Source organism: Cavia porcellus, unplaced genomic scaffold (assembly GCF_034190915.1).
Source record: "Cavia porcellus strain 051 isolate PalLab524CR breed Dunkin Hartley unplaced genomic scaffold, mCavPor4.1 scaffold_2, whole genome shotgun sequence".
NCBI lineage: Eukaryota > Metazoa > Chordata > Mammalia > Rodentia > Caviidae > Cavia > Cavia porcellus.
The window spans coordinates 129,010,605-129,030,658 of NW_026947485.1; the positions used below are offsets into that span (position 1 = coordinate 129,010,605).

The window sequence follows — 20,054 nt, forward strand, 5'->3', positions numbered from 1 at the left end:
AACTCTCCTGCACTGCTGGTGGGAGTGTAGACTGGTGCAGCCTTTGTGGAGATCTGTCTGGAGATTTCTCAAAAAGTTGGGACTGGAAATCCCATTTATTCCAGCTATTCCACTTCTAGGCATATTCCCAGAAGAACTGAAAGCATCATACCACAGTGATATATGTGCACCTATGTTTATAGCAGCACGATTTGTAATCGCCAGATCTTGGAAACAACCCAAGTGCCCATCAACTGAGGAATGGATAAAAAAGTTGTGGTATTTCTATACAATGGAGTATTATTCAGCTATAAAGAAGGATCACATTGAGATATTTATCAATAAATGGGCACAGCTTGAGACCATACTCATAAGTGAAATAAATCAATCTCGCATGTGTGAATACCGAATAGTTTCCCTAATGTAAGTAATGATTCAAATATATAAAAATATGTGGTAATCATGATTCCCCATTAGGTGGCCTTGAAGCCTTATAAAGTTTTCACTCATTAATTAGAAAGGCTTTATTCTGGGCTTCTTGATATGAAAATATTTGAAGCTAGAGTATATGAAGTTTTACCCAAATATTTCAAGGAAAAAGACACTATGGTAACTACTATTAAGTCAGGTTATAAGGTGGTGAAGTACTAGGTTGTTGAAACAGTCATGCTGTGACCTCTATTGTTATATTGTTATGTCCTGTTTTATCTCAATCTCCCCCTTATTGTTTCAAAAAAAATTATTTAGTCATTTCTTATGTTTGTCTTAATTAAAGAAAAAATTCAAAAAAATTAGGATATATAAATAGTAACTCTTTTCGATTTCCTATTAACTTGTTTTGAAGTCCTGTAGTACTCCCACGATCTTGTTTTGACTGATTAGACTCTGTTCCATTCTATATGATAGTATCAAGTTTGAAGACATAGGCAACTACTTTGAAGACAATAAGATTCACTAAGATACCCATTCTGGTTTGACTATTGTCTTCTTTGGAAGTCCTGTAATGTTTACAATGCCTAAGTTTTATTGGTCTTGTTCTCTACTGTTTTGTCCAACTTTATAATATCTAATAAGATAGACAATTCTTTTTAAGGAAACAAGGGACAACGTTGATAACCATTGTTGATAAACTTGTACTCTGTTCTACACCATGTGCTATGTCTATCCTTGGTATTGACTGACAGCTTTGTTTTGCCATATTTGACTGTATTCTTCCCCCCCCCCCAAAGAAAGTAATAAGCACTAAGGAGTAATAAAATCCAAGATGTGTAAATTTTGTTGTAAAAAAGAGAGGGAAAAAAAAAAAAGAAAAGGAGCTCTAACGGATATAACAGCAAGTGTGTTTGGGGGTGTTAAATAGCTGACTTTATCAATGTTTTTGGAACATTGAACACAGCTGTTTGCAGTCTCCCTGTTTGAATGTCCACCTTGTGTTCTTTGATACTGTGATTTGAGGAACTATTTTCAAGAAAATAGTGTGTAATCTACTAGCAGGTAATTTCTTACTGTTATGGTTTTTTGTTTTTTGTTTTGTTTTGTTTTGTAGTTCTGTATTGCGTGTACCCTTACGCCGCTTTGGTTTGTTTTGTGTTTTTCTCTTTTTCCTCTTAAATAAAAAAAAAAAAAAAAAAGACTTCAAAACAATAGGAAATCAACAACGGCCACCATAATGTCTCTTGTTTCCTTCAAAATATGTGTCCATATCATCACACATAATAAAATCAAACAGAACTAAACAGAATAAAACCAATCAAAACAAAAGAATGAAAGCATATGAAATTTCAATTTTTGGGGGGGACTGGTTTTATTCAACTACACAACAGTAACTAAAATGTGTCTATCAGAACCGTAAAACAGTGTATATGAATTACCTGTAATGATCAAGTCCTTACTATACATATGCCAGGTACTTTTTAAAAATTCCATATAAATTATCTCACTTAACCTTGGGCACAACCCAATAATGGCAACCCAATAAGGCACCAGTATTGCCTCATTTTACAGACAGTGTGAATGCAGGTATTTATTGGGCTACATTATAGAATTCCCCACGTATGTGGAAGGATATAAATTTGCCAGTCATGATGAATCTCTAGTTCATAAGTGCTAACTTAATACCACAAAAATGTTTGAGATAATGACATATTCATCTGCAATTGTCTTCCTAGAGTAAGGTCAGGTTCTCACAATAGTGTGTATAGGAGGTGAACCCATTCAGAAGATGCATCGATTTGTAGGTGCACAGGAGTAGTATTTAATACACAGAAGTGTCAGATTTTGAAGGATTTCATAAGACCTAATGCTGTTCTCAAACAATCCTATTATCCATTTCAATAATCATTGTCTGTCCAGAAATGAATCTTCTTAGTAAGCATAAGACTTCTTTCTTGGAGTCTGTGAACTCCTTGAGGTGTAGAAGTCATGCTAATACTCTTGAAAGCCTAAGAAGTTAAACTAGTTTCTACCATATATTAGGTACTCAATAAATATTTGCAGAATTAAAGGATAAATATCTGCAACTCATTTTTTACCTCAAGTAAACCAAGAAAAATAAATTTGGGATGAAACACAGAATTAGGCTTAATTTTATGGGGAACAAATGAAGATAATTAATAATTAATTAATAAAGATTAAATTTAAAATTTTGCTCCATAGGTTGTTTTTACATTCTGGGTATTGTTTTTGAAGAAAGCAAAACAAAATAATTCTGAGGAAATATTTCTTCATAAGAGAAGAACTGCAAAAACCTACACAACAGTGGTTACAGAAGCCTATACTTGTAACTCTAAAATTCAAATTGACTACTTCTAATTTCACATATTGCAGCTTTCTACATATTGGATATATTTAATCACTTACATTTGTGGCCTTAAATTAACAATGTCTTCTTTTAAACTTAATTATGCTCCTTATGGAAACTAAGCAGAAAAGGGCTGGCTACTATACCACATAAATTCAAATTGAAAGAAGACTGAATTTCTTTGAAATCAATTTATCAAATGTGAATACAAGTACAAATCTGAAAAATTTCACATTACTTTTTTAAAGTTCTAAAACATTAGCTAATATTGATCAAGCCAGTATTGATTTTAAGTTATTAGAAAATTTTAAAGTTTTGTTTAAAAGTCTCAGTTTTAGAAATCATTACAATGGAAAGCTTAAAATAATATGTATGTTTCTTGCTTAAATTTTCAATGAGGAATTTCTATAGTATTTTGGAAATTAAGAAATTATGTAACACAACTGAATTCTGTCAAGGATTGTGCCATGTGGTTACAGAAAATGTCTATAAACTAGCTGGTACAGGATTTCTTCATATATTGGTTTAACCTATTGAGAGATATGTATGCTTGAAGGAGATATTAATAGACATTGTAGACAGAAATACTAGTACAAAGTCTCAAAGAGTATTTAGACATCAAATATCAATTGAATCAATTTTCACACCTACAACTTGTCACTGATCAAAGTATCTCCCAGAATTTGTTATTAAATAGAACTATTTTCCTTTAGAAAAGAACCATATTTAAGATGTATGATGAAACAAAACTTTAAAAATTTTGCCGCACTTGTGATTTTTAACACACTGATTAACTCAGAACATCTTGGGATTTCATAAGTGGAAAATATTTGTACTATGTATAGTGCCTAATGTTCATTTTGAATTTTCATTTTAGTATCAAAGAATATTTATTTTACAAGTTCAAAATCATCTCTAGAAAGCAATGCTGTCTCTCTGAAGAGGTATGTTTTAGGGTATTTTGCCAGCAGACAGATTTATCACTGTGATTTGCTACTATGTCTGACAGGGTGTCCACTGGAGCAGCCAGAGAACACGTGGATGAGAGCAGACAGATCTGGGGACCTGAGGACTTGCAGGATGCACACAAAATGTACTCACAGAGAAGGAAAGGGGGTTCAGACAAGCAACACGGGTAGACGGGGAAGAGGGGGACCTGCAGGTTGAGCAAGATGTGATTCTGTCAAATAGCAGGACCAAGAATTTCCAGACAGAAGAGATTCAAAGCCAGAGCTGGCTTTTCAGATGACGACAGACACAGTATTAGAAGTCAGAAGACACTGCTATGGGGACAATAAAAGTAATAGCTTTTTTATATTAACTCGTAACTCATTTTCAAGTACAAATACACATTTATATTATTCAGTTATTTATCTAAAAGCATTCCAAAAATAATTAGTTTTACATTTAAAGAGAAGACATAGCTCAGTAAATGAAGAGTTGCCACCTTTACTGCCAAATTCCTCGAAAGATTTTTCACAAATTGATTTAGGAAGCAGTAAAAAACATGGTGGCTATTTTTAATTTTTTTAGAAGTGAGATTTCTAGAGTGAAATTACTTAAATTCACTTTGATTACTGTGAAATAAAGAGAGTAAAAAATCATAGAATAATATTGGATGTGATTACAATCAGGGCAAACGTTAATGATCTATATACATACAGGTCTTACTTTTAGATAGATTATTTTAAGTGATTTTCTAACCAATTACTGCACCAGAGTTCCTGATTAAGTGTTTATAATGAATGATTCACTGACAATTCCAGATGGTCAACTTTTAGAATACTCATCCTTTACATTAACTAATAATTATAAGGTAACATGGAACAATGAATTGGAAAATAACTGATAAATAAAAGCTACAAGGCCAATTCTATTGAAAGGAACAAAAATTGTCTGAAAAGTACTATTTAATTATGAAAACATCACTTAACACATTAGACTGTATCTTTTGAATGGAAAGAGGAATGCTACAATTCTTGAGCTGTACATGTAGTCAGAAGTGGTATAATATCATATATGCTAATTCGCTTTGAATTTTAAGATCTGTTTACAAGGCAAAGTATAGATTTTCAATTGTCTAATTAATTTGAGCTGTGTCTAAAAACTTATAAGACAACTCAACTTGTCTACATATTCTGAATGACACCGTATTCTATAGGCAATTACTGTTATTGAGTTTTCATTACCATCTTTAGAAGGAAGTGGTTATTCACTAACAAAGAAAAGATATAACTCCATCATGTCATCTCCTCAAAAGTATTTTTTACCAATTGAGCAAAGTGAATACTTAGCAAATATTCAGTAAGTTCAGTCACTGCGAACAGTCAGTCTGGACTATTTAAACAAGGAAAAATTGGGGTTACACTAGGAGTTTATCTATTATTGAAATTTACCCACTAATTGCTAATATTCCACTTCATGTTCTGATGAGAAAACATGGGCTGCCAGTAGGTTCAGGTTTTCAACAGTAGGTAAAAAGAAGTGCTATAAGGTACAGTTTTCCATCCTCTGTGCCTGTTACAGTATGGTGACAGGTATGTCAAGACCCTCATCCTTCAGGCCAGGTAGGAGATACTCAGGGTTTCAGGACCCTGTCTACTTACTTCTGAACTATAAATGAATTTGTGAACTGGGTACTGTACAAATGTCACACTTTCCTACATGACTTTATTCTGCTGAAATCCACTGTGTTGTCCCTGGTACGTGGTGCAATGTCCAGCACTAGTACATTCTCTGAAAGACTGCATAAGGTTGGCATAAGCATGCCCAGAAGGGCACTTAGGGAGCACGTGGAGGGGGTGCAGCAGCAATGACCCAGAACGTCACCCCAGGTAGAACCAGTCTAGCAAAGAGCATCCTGTCAGTTATGCACCAAGAAAGGAAGCTGTTTCCAGACTTGTAAGCAGTCAGAAGACAACAATAACTGTAACTTTGCCTCTTCTTAAGCATTAGTACCCTCTCACACACAGCCAACTATCATCTAAGATCTTTTGGCACACAAGATCTTTTCTAATTTCTTTTCTTTTTTTTTTTAATTTTAAAGTGGGAAAAAACCAAAACAATACAAGAAAAACAAGAAACAAAAGAGATAACAATAACAAATCCCCAAAACAATAGCAATATAGGCTTTCAAAGCAAGGTGGTAGGAACTTAACAAAGATTGTTACGACTTTTTCTAATTTAATCTGTATTGCTACCCCAGTGTCTCTTTCAGCTTCAAAGTCTACAGGTTTTTAAGTTAACTATTTTTTTCACTTATGATTCCTTCACTATATTCTCTGTCTTCCTAAAGCTCTAGTTTTGGGTAGTACCTGGTGTTTCTCACACATAAGAAAACATGAATAAATAACTTATCTGTTATTTATAAACACAACTAGAGGTAGTAAAATGGAAGACAGAGTAATTCCACAAATGTCTTTTGACTTCTAGAAGATTAACATACTAATAATATTTTTAAAAATTTTAAATTCTAAAATGTCTAATGAGAATATAAAACAGTGCATTACATTTTTACAGTATCTTTCTTCTGGAGAACTCAAAGTATATCTCCAGAAACTACAGAAACTGTCTAAATAACATTTCTACAAAAGATGTAAGGCAGATATTTGCTTTTGTTAATTTATAACGAACAAACAGAATATGTGCTATAAACTAAACAAAGATCCTATTAAACTAGTCTTTGAAAAATGGTATCCTTAATCGGCCAATTTTACTAGTAGAAAATATTATAAATAAAAGTTGGGGGAATTAGTCACTTGTCACATATTCAAGACTTCTTAAATACTCACTATACATTATATATTAAAATAAAATTCAACTTCATGCTTAGTATAAGGTCCAACACTGCCAACTATGAAGTGCACACTTGTCTACTGTTACAGGTGCTTTCAGAAAGAAAAACAAAAATACAACTGTACTAAAACAATTATGGGTGATATTGTATGTACAATTTATTATATCTACTATGTAGATACATACACATATGCCATTCATAAAAAGAATCTGTCATGAGGAACACACTTATTTTTCTTGAAAAGGGAAATGAATCTAATTATTATTGAAGATAAAGTATTAAATGAGTATGTGTTTTCATGGGCAACCTCACTGCTCTCATTTGAGTTTCAGTCAAAAGATAAAAGTATTTTATAATTTAGGGGGAAAAAAACCTTATAATTTAACAAGTCTTGAAAAAGAAGACTTCATTAAACAATGTACAGTGTAGTTATTACTCTTTTGCGATAAGTATACATGTTGAATCTTCAAACAAAATTAAGATTTTAAATTACAGATAATAAGATTATTGACTGGAGAAATTTGGGTGTTTCAATTCAAAATCTCTTGGCCATTTCCAGTTGAACTTCCTGGCATCCCCTCAACTGCCATTCCCTTAATCAAATAGGTCATAAAACAATTTCACCATCTCGTGCCCCTCTATTGATTTTACCTCCAACTCTCTTACCCCTGGTAGCGTTATTTTCACTGTCCCTGTTACTTACGTTGGAGTTTACTGATGCCTTCTTCCTTTCCTCATCCAATCTGCTTATCATCAGGCGTGTGGCTCCTTCCGGGTATGTTTGTATATACCCTCTGTGTTCTCATTATCACCACACAACACATGCACGAAACTCACCTATCTGTTTTTCATCATAGCTTGCTGAGTCTATTGTCTCTGGCTTTCGTTCTTTCCTTTTTGCATTTACGAAATACCCCTTGCTCAACTGCTTTTAAGGGTTAAGGGAAAGCTTTTATTTTAGTTGAAAAAGTTCCGTTTTCATGAGTAGATGCGGATAGTGGTGTGAGTGCAGTGTTAAACTCTTCTCATTTGATGTAACTGAATGTTGATAGCAACTTCAAAAAGAAAACCTTACCCTCTAACAGAAGGGTCAGGAAGGAATATTTTTTAATTTCTGGAGGGAAAAGACACTCACAATGAGCAACTATTCATTCTTATATCCTCCGCACTAAGAATGTGTATGGAACGTAGTAAATGTGTAATAAATAAATGAAGATCAAATGGGTATGTGCTGGGAGTGCATATAGAATCACTTTCTCATTTAGGTCAGATGTATTAGAAAAAAGCACAACAGGAAAAAGAAGTTCCAGAGAAGCAAATTCTGTCCTAAGAAAACATTTGGTCAGGGAAGAGCTAAATAGTTAACATGACTCAGTACAAGATCCAGTGAAAAGATAAAGTAGAAAATCCTTATCCTTTCTTCTGATAAACTGCACAGGAAACTCTAGTGTGGCAGTAATAAAGCAAGGGTAGAAATAAATTTTTTCACTGAATTTTTTTATGACTATTTGGAAAGAGTTGCACTGAAACCCTAATCTAATAAATGAGTCACAGAGCCTACATTTGAAAAGAAGGGTTAAGGTTGTATCTTCTTAGGTTACAATGACCACCAAAGCAGGAGCTGAACCCTGTAGTGTTAATTACCTACTGCTGTGGAACAAACCTTTGCAAACCTGGCAGCTAAACCAATACACATTTATCATCTCACAGTCTTTGAGGATCAGAATCAGGATACAGCTTAGCTGGGTGACCCTGGCTCAGTGTCTCTCAACAGGCTGCAATCACGGTGTTGGCCAGGGATGCAGTCATGGCATGCTCAACTCAGGAGACTCCTCTTGCAAGGTCACTCACGTGGCTACTGGCAGCCTGTAGGTCCTCACTGGCACTAAGCCACAGACTCCAGTTCCCTGTCATACGACACCTCCACAGAATAGCTTATAACCTGGTAGCTGGTTTCCATGGGAGTGGGCAGGTGAGAGCACCATAGAGCCTGAGGTGCGCCAACACTCACTGCTCTTCCCATGTTCCCCGTTACCCCCAAGTAGCAGGCTTGGCAAAATAATAGAATGACCTTTTTAAGTTTCTGTTATAATGACTACAAGGTGAAAATACCTTGTGGAGCTAGGACAAGGTCTTGTGGGATATGAAATTTGCTCTAAATCTGCATTTATTATAAAGTGCTACTTATCCCTGAGCTGGAAATAAAGGTACAGAAGTGATTCTTTTCGTATTAGCCTTAGTGGCCCACTAGCAAAACTATTGCTTCCCACTGACCAGACTCTGCAGATCTGAAGCTCTTGTTCTACAGGGAGAAATATTTCCATCCAGTGACACAATAATGACTTCATAGAAATGGAAAGTGAGACTACCATCTTGCCATTTTGGGATCCATATGCCACCAATTCAACAGGAAATACAGGGTGTTACTATACTGTCTGTGTGATGGATACTGAGTTTCTAAAGGAACATGGAGTTGCTACTCACAATGTGGGGTGGGGTGGGGGGATAAGGAAGAGTATGCCTGCAGTGCTGGGAATGATATAGGATGTCTGTTTGTATTTCCTGTAATTACTGTCAATGGGATAATACAACAACCTAATTCAGGCAGGACTTCTAATGGCCCAGATCCTTCATGAATGAAGGTTTGGATCATTTCCCCAGGCTAAGCTGCCTGCTGACAGCAAAGGGAATATTAACTGATTAGTGGAAGAAAGGAGTCATAACATCAGCTAAAACCATACAGTCAGTTGCAAAAGTGAGCAATGTCATTGTATTTCTTTTTTTAAATGTAAATATATATTTCTATACTACTTTCATTTTGTCTCGTCTTATTCCTTTATCACCCAATGTCATGTGTCCTCCGCAACTCTGTCTTTCAGTATTTAAATTACAGGATACAAAATGAAGAGAATGCAATCAAACAGGAACAATAAAGGGGCTCTTACCGTCTTCTGGGGAAAAGGGTTGGTATGTTTGCAGTGGTCCATGGTAACTCTATCATGTTAGATGGAAGTGTGACTTTATTAATATCTTAATTGGAAGTTAAATATATTTTGAGATAAATATCAGTGCCAAACTGGCAAGGGGTGGACTATGATAGATTTTAAATCAGTAAATCTGGCTAGGCTAAAGTATGTTTTCTGGAATTCTTTTTCCTGAATGTTTTTGGTTGGAATGTACACAAGAGAAAGTTATAGTGTTTTGGTGGAAAATTTCCTTAAAGTGAAGTAGTAATTATTTCTAGTGTTTGTGTGTGTGTGCGTGTGTGTATGCACGTATACACACACATACACACACTGTCATTTATCTCTTGGTTCATTCTGTGGTTGGAGGTAATGGCCACTCAACTGCTCCTCATTTCCTGGATTCTCCAACAGGGTCTCACTCCTCGAGGAGGTATGTGTGTGTTTAGCTCATAACAAATGGCACAGAATTCCATAAGATACTGATATTACCAATGACAAAGGCAGTAAGAACTGACATAGGCTTACATCCATTTTCATTTTCATGGATTTCAGTTTTTGCTCCTGGGATCCAGTTCTTTCTTCCTCTCTGCCATTTTACATCTGAATTTCCCTACTAAACTAACTGTCTGATCTGGGACCCGAAGCTCCAGCATGAAATGCAAAGTCAACATCTTTACCAGGACTGTTTGACCAGCTCTGGCCAGGAATCAATAACAAATCTTTTCCTCTACATTGGTATGATGAAGTCTGCCTTCATTATTTGTAGAGTCTATATATGTGAATTTATTTACTCTCTAAAATTTATTTGTGACCTCATGGAAACTTTTCAATCATTTAGAGTAAATGTAGAATAGAGAAAGACTTCAGTTCCTATTCCTACCAAAGTTTCAGTAAGGCCATGCTTTGTCTTCTGGCTTTGGATTTCATATCATAAACATCTTTTTCACAGAATCCTTAGGGCCATACTTCTTGTATTTTTGTGCTTTTGTTGATTTCATTATTTTTTTGTATTTATTCTTTATCTATTGAGACAGTTTCTTGGAATATAGTTTAGGATAGCCCTGAACTCATGATGTAGTCCACAATGTCCTCAAACTCAGTGATCCTCTTGCCTCAGCCTCTCAGGTGTTAAGATTACAGGCTTGACCATGACCAACTTATTTCACTGTTTTAAATGGTTCTCAAATATAGTGAGGAGGTAATGTCTAGTGTGCATAAGTACAACAAGGCTGTGACTAAGCTTAGTTTAGGCATGAATTACAAAACTGTTGCTTATGAATTCAATGTTAAGGAAGCAATAATGTATATTACATAAGGTATCTTTAATCAGAAACACACATAAAATGAGGTCATATTGATTGACAAAGATGTGACCAGAAACTTACAGGAATTTTATTGCCCTGTGTCTTTCCTAGGAGTAATAAGTACTTGCTAATTTAGTGCTCTCAGTAACTTTATTGAATATAACTATCATGAATAACAAAAATAGGTTACATAAAACAAACATAAACATGTGTGCATATGTTGTAGCATATACTGTACATATACTAGTGTTTCTGTTTCTGATTGATTCCTGACTGATAGACCTATAACACTTAGTTATAATGATCTTGAGGCTCCATTGAAGTATTAAAGAGAGCAATGGTTAGTAATAATAACAGGCCATTACTTAGAATTGAGCTGTCCTTAATGTTTTTTTGTTTGAATATTTAAAAATAATGTCTGCAACTCTAAGTACTCCATGATTAGCTATTACCTCTGCTTGTTATATGGGCTTGTGTTTAGCAGTCAGGAAACTGTGAAAGCCAAATAAGAAAGCAACACCACTGACATTGCCATTCCCTCTTCTCACCTAGAGACTTAAGTGTGAGGCCTGTGGGATGGAAATTGATGCCATCCTTACAGTCTCCAGAAGCCAGCTGCTTCCTGAGGGGCCCAGCTCTGCATTTCCTTCTATTCAGTAGGCAGGCTAGTCCTGCTTTTATTCTCTGTGAACATTTTCAAAACCATTCCAGCCCTCATTCTTTGCACTGTTCTTTTGTGTAGGCTGCCACCTTGCATGCCTTCCTACAATCGTATCTAATGCACATGGTCCAACTAAAATCTTAGCATGAGTAACTTCTTTCCTAAAGACTGTATGCCACACAATAGCTTTGACTCCCTGATGTATCATGGGGTTGGTATTCAAGCAGAGACAAATGTCTAGTGGAAGACCGTTATGGCTACCGAGGCCTGGTCTTTGGCATTGGCATGTCTTATCTCTCAAAGCTTCAACAGCAACCTTCTACGTTACTCTTTAATTATTTTGTCTCTTTATTTATCTGAATTTGTTGGTAAGCATTTTAAGATACTTAACAAATTTTGGTGGATTAGACACATGTCCCGCATTACCAATAATTCATTCAATAATTCAAGGTAGAACAAATACTTAATTTACAAAATAGGATTCTACATTTCATTATGCCTGACTTTTTTGGTGTGTGTGTGTGTGTGTGTGCTGTGTATGGAACCTAGAGTCTTATGTGTGATAAATAATCACTCTATCACTGAAGTACACCCAAGTCCTTGAATTCTACATTTAATTGACATATTTTTTACTTTAAAATACACATCTTTCATCAAACACATACCTGCTGAGACTCTGGGACAGTCAGGCAGCATGGATTCCACTGATGTGTCTAATGGTTCTGAGCTAGAGACCCAATTACAACAGTTCTGCAATGCAACAGAGACAATATTGTTGAAACACAATTTAAACTGAGACCAAATATTTAGGTGAAAAGCTAAATGTACCCTATAAAATCAATCACTGAAAGTGGTTTTATTTTCTTATACTTAATTTTTTCTTAGGTAAATAGTAATTGCTCATGACTAACATGTCTGTGGAAAAAATTTTATCTTTTACAATTCAGCAATTTATCTGCACTCATATTAAGAAGACAAGTAACCTGTGAGCCATGTTGCAATATTTCTAAGAAAAGATTAGATGGTTAAGAAATAAACAAACATATTATAATCATGGGAAATTTAAAACTTTACCATTCTAAACTCTGAGAGTGAAATAAACATTGATTTGAACAAGTAATAGAATAATTAATGTGTAAACTATATTCTTTGTATGTTCTTGGCATTTATTCCTCAAAAATCTGCCCCATATAAGTATAATCTTATTTTATACGTTATTTTTAAAATTTTTAATTTGATGTGTTTCAAGGAAAGTTGTACCAAAATAGTTATATAAATTAGAAACAGAGCCTCATGAATTGTTGTTTTGTGTCCAAGGACACAAAGCTTTCAACATTAAAGGTCACTGTTTAATATAGAAAAATGAAAGAAAACTATACTATCTTTCTTTTATACATTTAAAGTCTGAATTTGAACTCTAGAAGATATGATTAATCTCCTATAATTTTTAAAAACTATAAGCACATGCACATACATGCACATATACACAATGAATTTCCAGACAGATTTTATTTTAAAATAAACCACCCCATCAATCACGTTGGAAAAATTAGTGATTGATATTCTAATAAACAAGGATGTATTGTGTATTTTTAGATGCTTGCTGCCCTGGTTGTGCACCATGGAATCTGTCCTCACTGTGGAAAGATCCTTGACTGGTAGATCAAGTGTCTTATTGTATTTCCTTAATTCATTCTGTCTGGAAGAAGATGTCAGCTGTGTTGCAGTGAGAAGAGAATTTCAAAGGCCCCAGTCCCCACCAATAAAGGCCGAGGAATGGCTATTGAATAGATTTGTCAAGGCAACCCTACTGTTCTGGGACCAGAGAGAGCAGGAATAATATAAAGGAAGGGTTGCTGTATGAGATTAGAAAGTGAAGTTCACAAAGCATGGCAGATTTTTGTAAGAAACACTGGATCAATGAAACTATTGAACTGTATAGAAAAAAAAAACATGAAAACAAACACAACATTTAGTCATATTTTTAAATGCTTTCTCTCTTTTTACATTAAAATGGATAAAATATTATTTCTCATGTATTACAAAAGCTTGACAGTTTTAAATGGATATTCTATAACGTGCACTCCTAATCTTAATTAGCAGATGAATGCAAAATTACACAATGTAAGAAAGTAGAAATTATAAAAGAAATAGGGCTTTAGAAGATATTTCATACATTTGAAATAAGTAAAATTAATATTACCACTGATAGAACACTACATCAGAGAATTCTAGATAATGCAGAAGATTAGTACACAATTAGCCAGCTTTTATATACAATGTGACACTTGCTTGTAAGAAATAAGTGTTCTCCAAAGCAGTGTCAAGATATGTAAATGGATGATGTTTTATCATTCATCACAGCCTCTAATAAATTCAAAATCATGACTTCTATAGGTACTAAAAATAGGCCCGCAATGATACAGGAAGATAGCTTCAATGAAGAATGACTTTTTCTTTCTCTCCCTCTTTCTTAAACAATTCAGTCTTTTCAATGACAGCAATTAGCACTACCAACAGACAGGCAGCGATTAGGCATATATTTTAATTATTATTCATCCTCCCTAGTACCACTAAATCTGATGAAAATTGGCTATGACCCAGATGAAATGTCAGTCTCAATACTGTTACCTACACTTCCAAATGTAAAACTGTATCCTTCAGGATTTTCTAGTATTTTTTTGGGGGGGTCTTTTTCATTTTTTATCGGTACCAGGGATCGAACTCATGACTGCCTGCTTGCAAGGCAGGCGCTTATGCCGCTGAGCTAAATCCCCAGCTCCTAGGATTTTCTAGTATTAATAAAAGTGATGGCATGTTATAATATGGGGATATTAACTATTTTCCTAACTTGCTGAGTTTTTAAAAGCTAGAATAATGAACTTTTGTCTATTTTTTATAGGTTTACTTTAATTCAAACACTGAAAGCAAAATTTCAGTTTTTATCTAGGCACATATTAAGCTCATAAAAATCAGATAGGAGCTAAGCATCCTATAGTTAAAGTGAATATACCCAAAAGTTCTGTGGAATGACTGTGTAATCTGTGTAGGATTGTGAAGGTTTGAAGCTATTAGTGTGACAAGTATATGTGTATGTGTACACAATTGATATTTTTACCCCAGTGAGAAAAGCAGATGAAAACAGGGCAAAACCAGATAAAAATATTTGCCTTATGATAGCATGTAACAAAATAAAAATATAAACATTTACAAATATATGTAAAAAGACATTTAGCCATGACCTATGAATTTAATTCATTTGAAATTCCATTTTAACACATGTGATTCCCAGTTCTGAGATGTGTTTCTGTAGTGTAAAAACCAAACTTCTTATTTGTTTTGCTACTGTTTATCTATCTCTCTTGTTAACACTCACATTTGCCTCTCCCCACCTAGTTCTTTAGCTGAGATGAAGCCTATTGACGAGTCTCTGGTGGCAACATGGGAAGCCCACTAAGAAAGTTCTTGCTAACTTCAAGATATGCTGGTGTGTGCTGGCAGCTGCTGAGATCTTACAGTCAGTCAGTAGGCAGCAAGGACTCCGGGTACCAACAGTGCTATGGGGCGCCCCATCACACAAACAAGCACGAAGAAGGAGACCCTGCCCTGAGCCAGCAGGTGGGATGGCTCATGTAACTATGGTTTCCCTGGGAGTAAAAAAGAAAGAGGAAAGCAGGAAATGCAGTGTGTGTTTCTTAGAGTTAAGCGATTTCAATTTAAACGCTTCTTGCTGTAAAATTATGACCCTTTGGGTGTTTGTGGTTCTAAATCTTCCCTCTGTGAAATCTGAAAGTTTTGGAAATGCCTCTGGGCCATGGACCTTTGACTTGAATCTGGGGATGATAACAGTTTAAAGTAGACAGGAAATAAAGTTGTTAGAATTTAGTGTATTATATTTAAAGAGAAAAGTAAACAGCAGCTCTTCCTGTGTACGGTATTTGGAGATGTTTGCTGTGCTGGCTGAATCTAGACTTTTTAAAATGGTTCACAATACACAGTAGTTATATTTGCTTTGTGTAACTGGTATGTGTATATATCATATCTTTATTATTTTTGATCCCTTTTCTTCCTCCCTAACCCTGATCCTCTTCCTCGTCTTTAAACAGTCTGCCTTTCTGTTTCCTAGCATCTCTCTTTGACTGATTTTTATTTATATTTTGGGTCTCTCATATGATAGAAACTACACATTATTAAATTTTCTGTGTCTACTTTCACTTAATATTAGAGTCTTAAGATTCATCCATTTTTCTTGCAAATGGCAGGATTTTAGTCTTTATATCTGGATAATATTTTATGGTGTACACCACATAGACCACATTTTTTTAGCCATCAGTCTGTTGATGGGTACCTATGGTGTTTCCATAGCTTTGCTGTTATCGATTATGCTGCTAAACACATGGGTATGTATGTGTCACTACAGTATTATGTCTTTCACGCATTCAGTAATATAACCAGGAAAGCTATAACTGATAGAATGAAATTTCTGGTTTTAGGTTTTTGAGAACTCTCCATACTGATTTTCATAGTGGTTGTACCAGTTTATATTCCCACCAACAGTACAGATGTTTCCTTGTCCCTGACTTCATGAGCATTTAGTTTTTTGTATTAATAGTTACTTCTCAAAAGAAGTGCAAATGGCCAGTAAGCACATGAAAAACATGCTCATCATCTTTAGTCATGAAGAAGTCTCGGTTTTTATTCATTTTCTCTTGGAGTTTTCTGAGTTGCAAACAGCCACTGCCTACAGGTTATAGTTTAATATGAAAGATTCTGTGTCCTCAGAGAAGCTGACCTGTGACTCCCCAGGCTGGGCCTACACTCAAGAGCTCAGGGGCCCAGCAAGGCTTCAAGACTGCTATGCAGACTGCAGGTCCGGTATGGCTGGAGGTGTTCAGAAGCTACGGGGAGGGCAGCAAACCACGTTTACCCATGAGCCCTGAGATCTTTGGAGCGATGTGAGACATTTCACTTAGGAGCTGTCTTTGGTCACTTTTTACCACTCTTCAAGAGCCTAGGGTAGCTTCTATACTGTTGCTGGGAGTTTCACTCAGAGTAATTATCAAAGCAGACCTTCTTTGATCTTCTTTTAAAAGGAACTGCTATGTAGAAATGACATAAGGATATATTTCTTAACCTTTGTAATGTCTGCTAAATTGATAAGTTTAAAACAAAGTTTCTTTTTATAGTAAAGGAGTAACATGAAATAACTATCACATTGAACATGCATGCAAAACAAAACTTATTTTTTTTTTTAAAACCAGGTCTTGCTGTGTAGTTCAGGCTGTCCTTGAGCTCACTCTGTAGCCCAGGCTGGCCTCAAACTCGCAGTGATCCTCTTGCCTCAGCGTCTTAAGTGCGAGGATTACACATATGTGCTGCCATACCTGGCCAAAAACCATTTTATTTCTTTTTAGCATAGTATTAAATAATTAAACAATTCTTGCCACTGTAGCACTCCCAAAATTTACAGCAGTGTTTGGTGAAATAATAAAGCCAATCATCAGGAAGATAAAAGCACCAAGGCCCCAATGCCTCCATATATTAACAGCTTCTGTATAGTATTTGTATAGACAATATTCCAGGCTCACAATAGTACTTATCTAGGGGGTGGGTAGCTGCACAAAATCAGTTCGCCTCTGATTCCAAATGAGGCCAGAGTTGAGGCAGGGGTCAGGGGCTCCCAAGCAGTACTCTACTCTCAACACCTCCACTCCCAAGGCATCAGCCCATTCCACTGACTGGGGTCCAGGTTTGCTAATTCTTCAAAAGTCTGAAGAGTCTTACAGAGTGGAAAGGGACCAAGAAAAAAGAAAGAAAAGAGACTAGAGTTTCACCTACAGTGTAGGCAAACACTGCATCTTTGTCCCGCTAAAGTACGGAAATCTCCTCTGCTCGGGGTCACCTACTGAGGTGAGTCAGACTAGGAGTACGTCACAGACGTTTATTCCCTCACTTTTGTTCTTGTATTGGAGAAGAGGTCTCAGCAGGGATAATTTCAAAGCTCTACCAAGGATGATCTAATAATTTTTCTCTCTAAGATTGTATAGTGTTTTCTATAATAATATATCTCATTTCGTTAGGCACTACCATTTACTTTTCAGGGGGTTTTCTTTTTGATCATCACCTTTGTTTCTCATAACAGTTCAAAAGTAGACAGATAGGAATTATTATCTCTCATTCACAATTATGAAACTTGGCCCAAAAGATGGACTGGTTGATCTAGAATTACGAGTCTTAGAAGCCAGTTCACATTAGGTCCTCTCATACTGATTTATCGAGTGAGTGATTAAACTGAATCAAAATTCAATTTGCCTAATTGCTTGTTATGAAATCTTCCAACACGTTACTCTGTTTCCCTTTTGTGAGATAATCTGAATATGCAAATCAAGAAAACAAAAGAATATAGTTCATGTGTTTTATATTATTTGGGCATACAGGTAACAACAGTAAGATCTGTAATTGGCTGCACTGTTTTAAAGTGCTAACAGCAGAGGGCTGGGGATTTATTTAGTTCAGTGGCTCAAGTGCTTGCCTGGTAATCATGAGATTATGAGTTTGATCCCCAGTACCAAATAATAAAAAAATAAAAAATAAAAAAATAAAGTGCCAACAATAGTGCTGCTTCCTTATACAAGATATTTTCTACTTGTGTTGGGCAGGTAGGTACTACATTTTTTAGAGAAAACTAAATCTCAAAGAGACTGAATAACTTGCTTAAGACTTTACAGTGAGGGAAAGGACTGAGCTGAATTTCCATTTTGATAGGTGAGAACACAAATTCTTCATACTTCTTCCCTAAGGCATAATGGGAAGAACTGAAGAACTATCCAAGAAGTAGGGCACTTATAAAAGCTTATACATTTTATAAGAGCAATGCTTGCAAAGAACTAATGGCAGTCTTCTTAAACTAAAATGAATTCAACTATTCCTTGTTTTACTAAGTCAGAGAAAAACTGCAGACTAATTCACCGGAGCTTTTTGAAAAGAGCACTTAATCTAGCCTTACATATATACAGTATGATAAAAAATAAGGTATTTAAACATTTTTTAAAAATGTATTATAGTAAAAGACACCTTGCCATTAATCCTCTCCAGATAGTCCCATCTCTTTAAGCTCACTGATCCCATGGCTCTTGCTGCTTCCAGAAGCAGCTCTTGCAGTTCTCCAGTTGCACTGTCCTATTGCTAGATAAGTCAGCTCTTGAGGACCCAGTGTATACTGGCTGCTAATATCTTGAATTGATGCAAAATGTTTTTCATGGCCAGGTCTTCAGGAAAGAGCCTGAAGTCACATGGTGCCAGATCAGGTGACAAGTATGTTTAAGGTGAGGGGAAGTATTTTGAGGAGGAAGAATGGAAATGTATCTTTCACTGTAGTAAAACTTATAAATTTAAACATGCATTATATTTTTTGACCAGTCCTTGTAGTCAGAAAGTAAATCTAAATACATTTTGTTATTCTTGTCACATCAAATGAGACTTTCATGAAGAATTTTCCATTCAGTGAGAATGAACATGGATGCTTCTTGTTTGAGCCAAATACCAAATTCCATATTGATTATGTGTAGGAAAAAAAAAGTCACTAAAGCCTCATGTACTAATTTTGCCTTTTAGACAATGCTAGGAAGTATCTATGCATTCGTTTGGGCAAATAAGTAGCATAAAAAGGTATGGGCAAGGAGTGCATGAATTCTATCTTGCAAACAATTAGCTCTTTGGAAAAGGCAATCAGAGATGAAGCCACACTGTGAGAGAACATATGCGTTAGAAGAGATTTAAAATGCATGCCAATACATATACAGCATTATAAGGACAGGAATAAAACCATTTTATTGTTAAAACTTTTTAATTTTTTTATTCCCATTTATTTCATTTCATATAACATCCTCCCAATTAATTCATGTATCATAAATGACGGACTTCTTTCTTTTGTAAGGTTGAACAGTATTTCAGTGTGTATCTATGCCACCTGCTTGTTTCCCACGTATCAGATAAAGAATATGCAAAATACATATCAACTCTTAATTTGATTACTTGTTTTCTTGTGATTGAATTGTTTTGAGTTCTTCATGTATTTTGGGTAAAACCATTTTAGGTATCTATGTGAAAAAGTATGTTTTTTTTTTAATGCAGAATAACAACAGTGACATAGATTGTTGGAAACATCACCATGTGGCCTAATTCTTCCATCCAAAACTGTTCTTGAAGGTTAATTCTCTGATCCTTCTTATAATTAAGCAGCATCAATGATAACTAGCTGGTGAAAACATAAAATATTGAGCAGTAACAGTCATCTAACACCATATCCATCTTTAGACAAATTTCTAACATATTCTATGTACTGCACAAAACATATATTGTATGATAATATTCTATAGAAAGCCAGAAAGAAGAGTGCTCTCAGAAAGTATTTGTTCTCCTGAAGGTTTTCTATTATTCTTTTCACCTTCTGTAGTTTTTTCCCTATTCATTCTTGATGTTCTGCCTCTAGAAAACGAGCATGGGGGAGGAAGGTGATAAAAGTTAGTCGTCCTCAAGATATAAAAGC

The 20,054-nt window shown here is 35.2% G+C and overlaps 1 protein-coding gene across 10 annotated transcripts in view; it reads right to left on the reverse strand.

Moving 5' to 3' along the window:
* The window catches only part of Arb2a (ARB2 cotranscriptional regulator A), a 420,978-nt gene that overhangs the window by 114,894 nt on the left and 286,030 nt on the right, over nucleotides 1-20,054 (reverse strand). For 9 of the 10 annotated variants that reach the window (XM_063245345.1, XM_063245343.1, XM_063245337.1 and 6 more), the window contains one exon: nucleotides 12,172-12,256. In XM_063245345.1, coding sequence (XP_063101415.1) covers nucleotides 12,172-12,256 — 85 coding nt within the window. Of the gene's footprint in view, nucleotides 1-12,171; nucleotides 12,257-19,333; nucleotides 19,994-20,054 lie in introns of those variants that run through there. The other variant, XM_063245344.1, reaches the window with a different exon arrangement.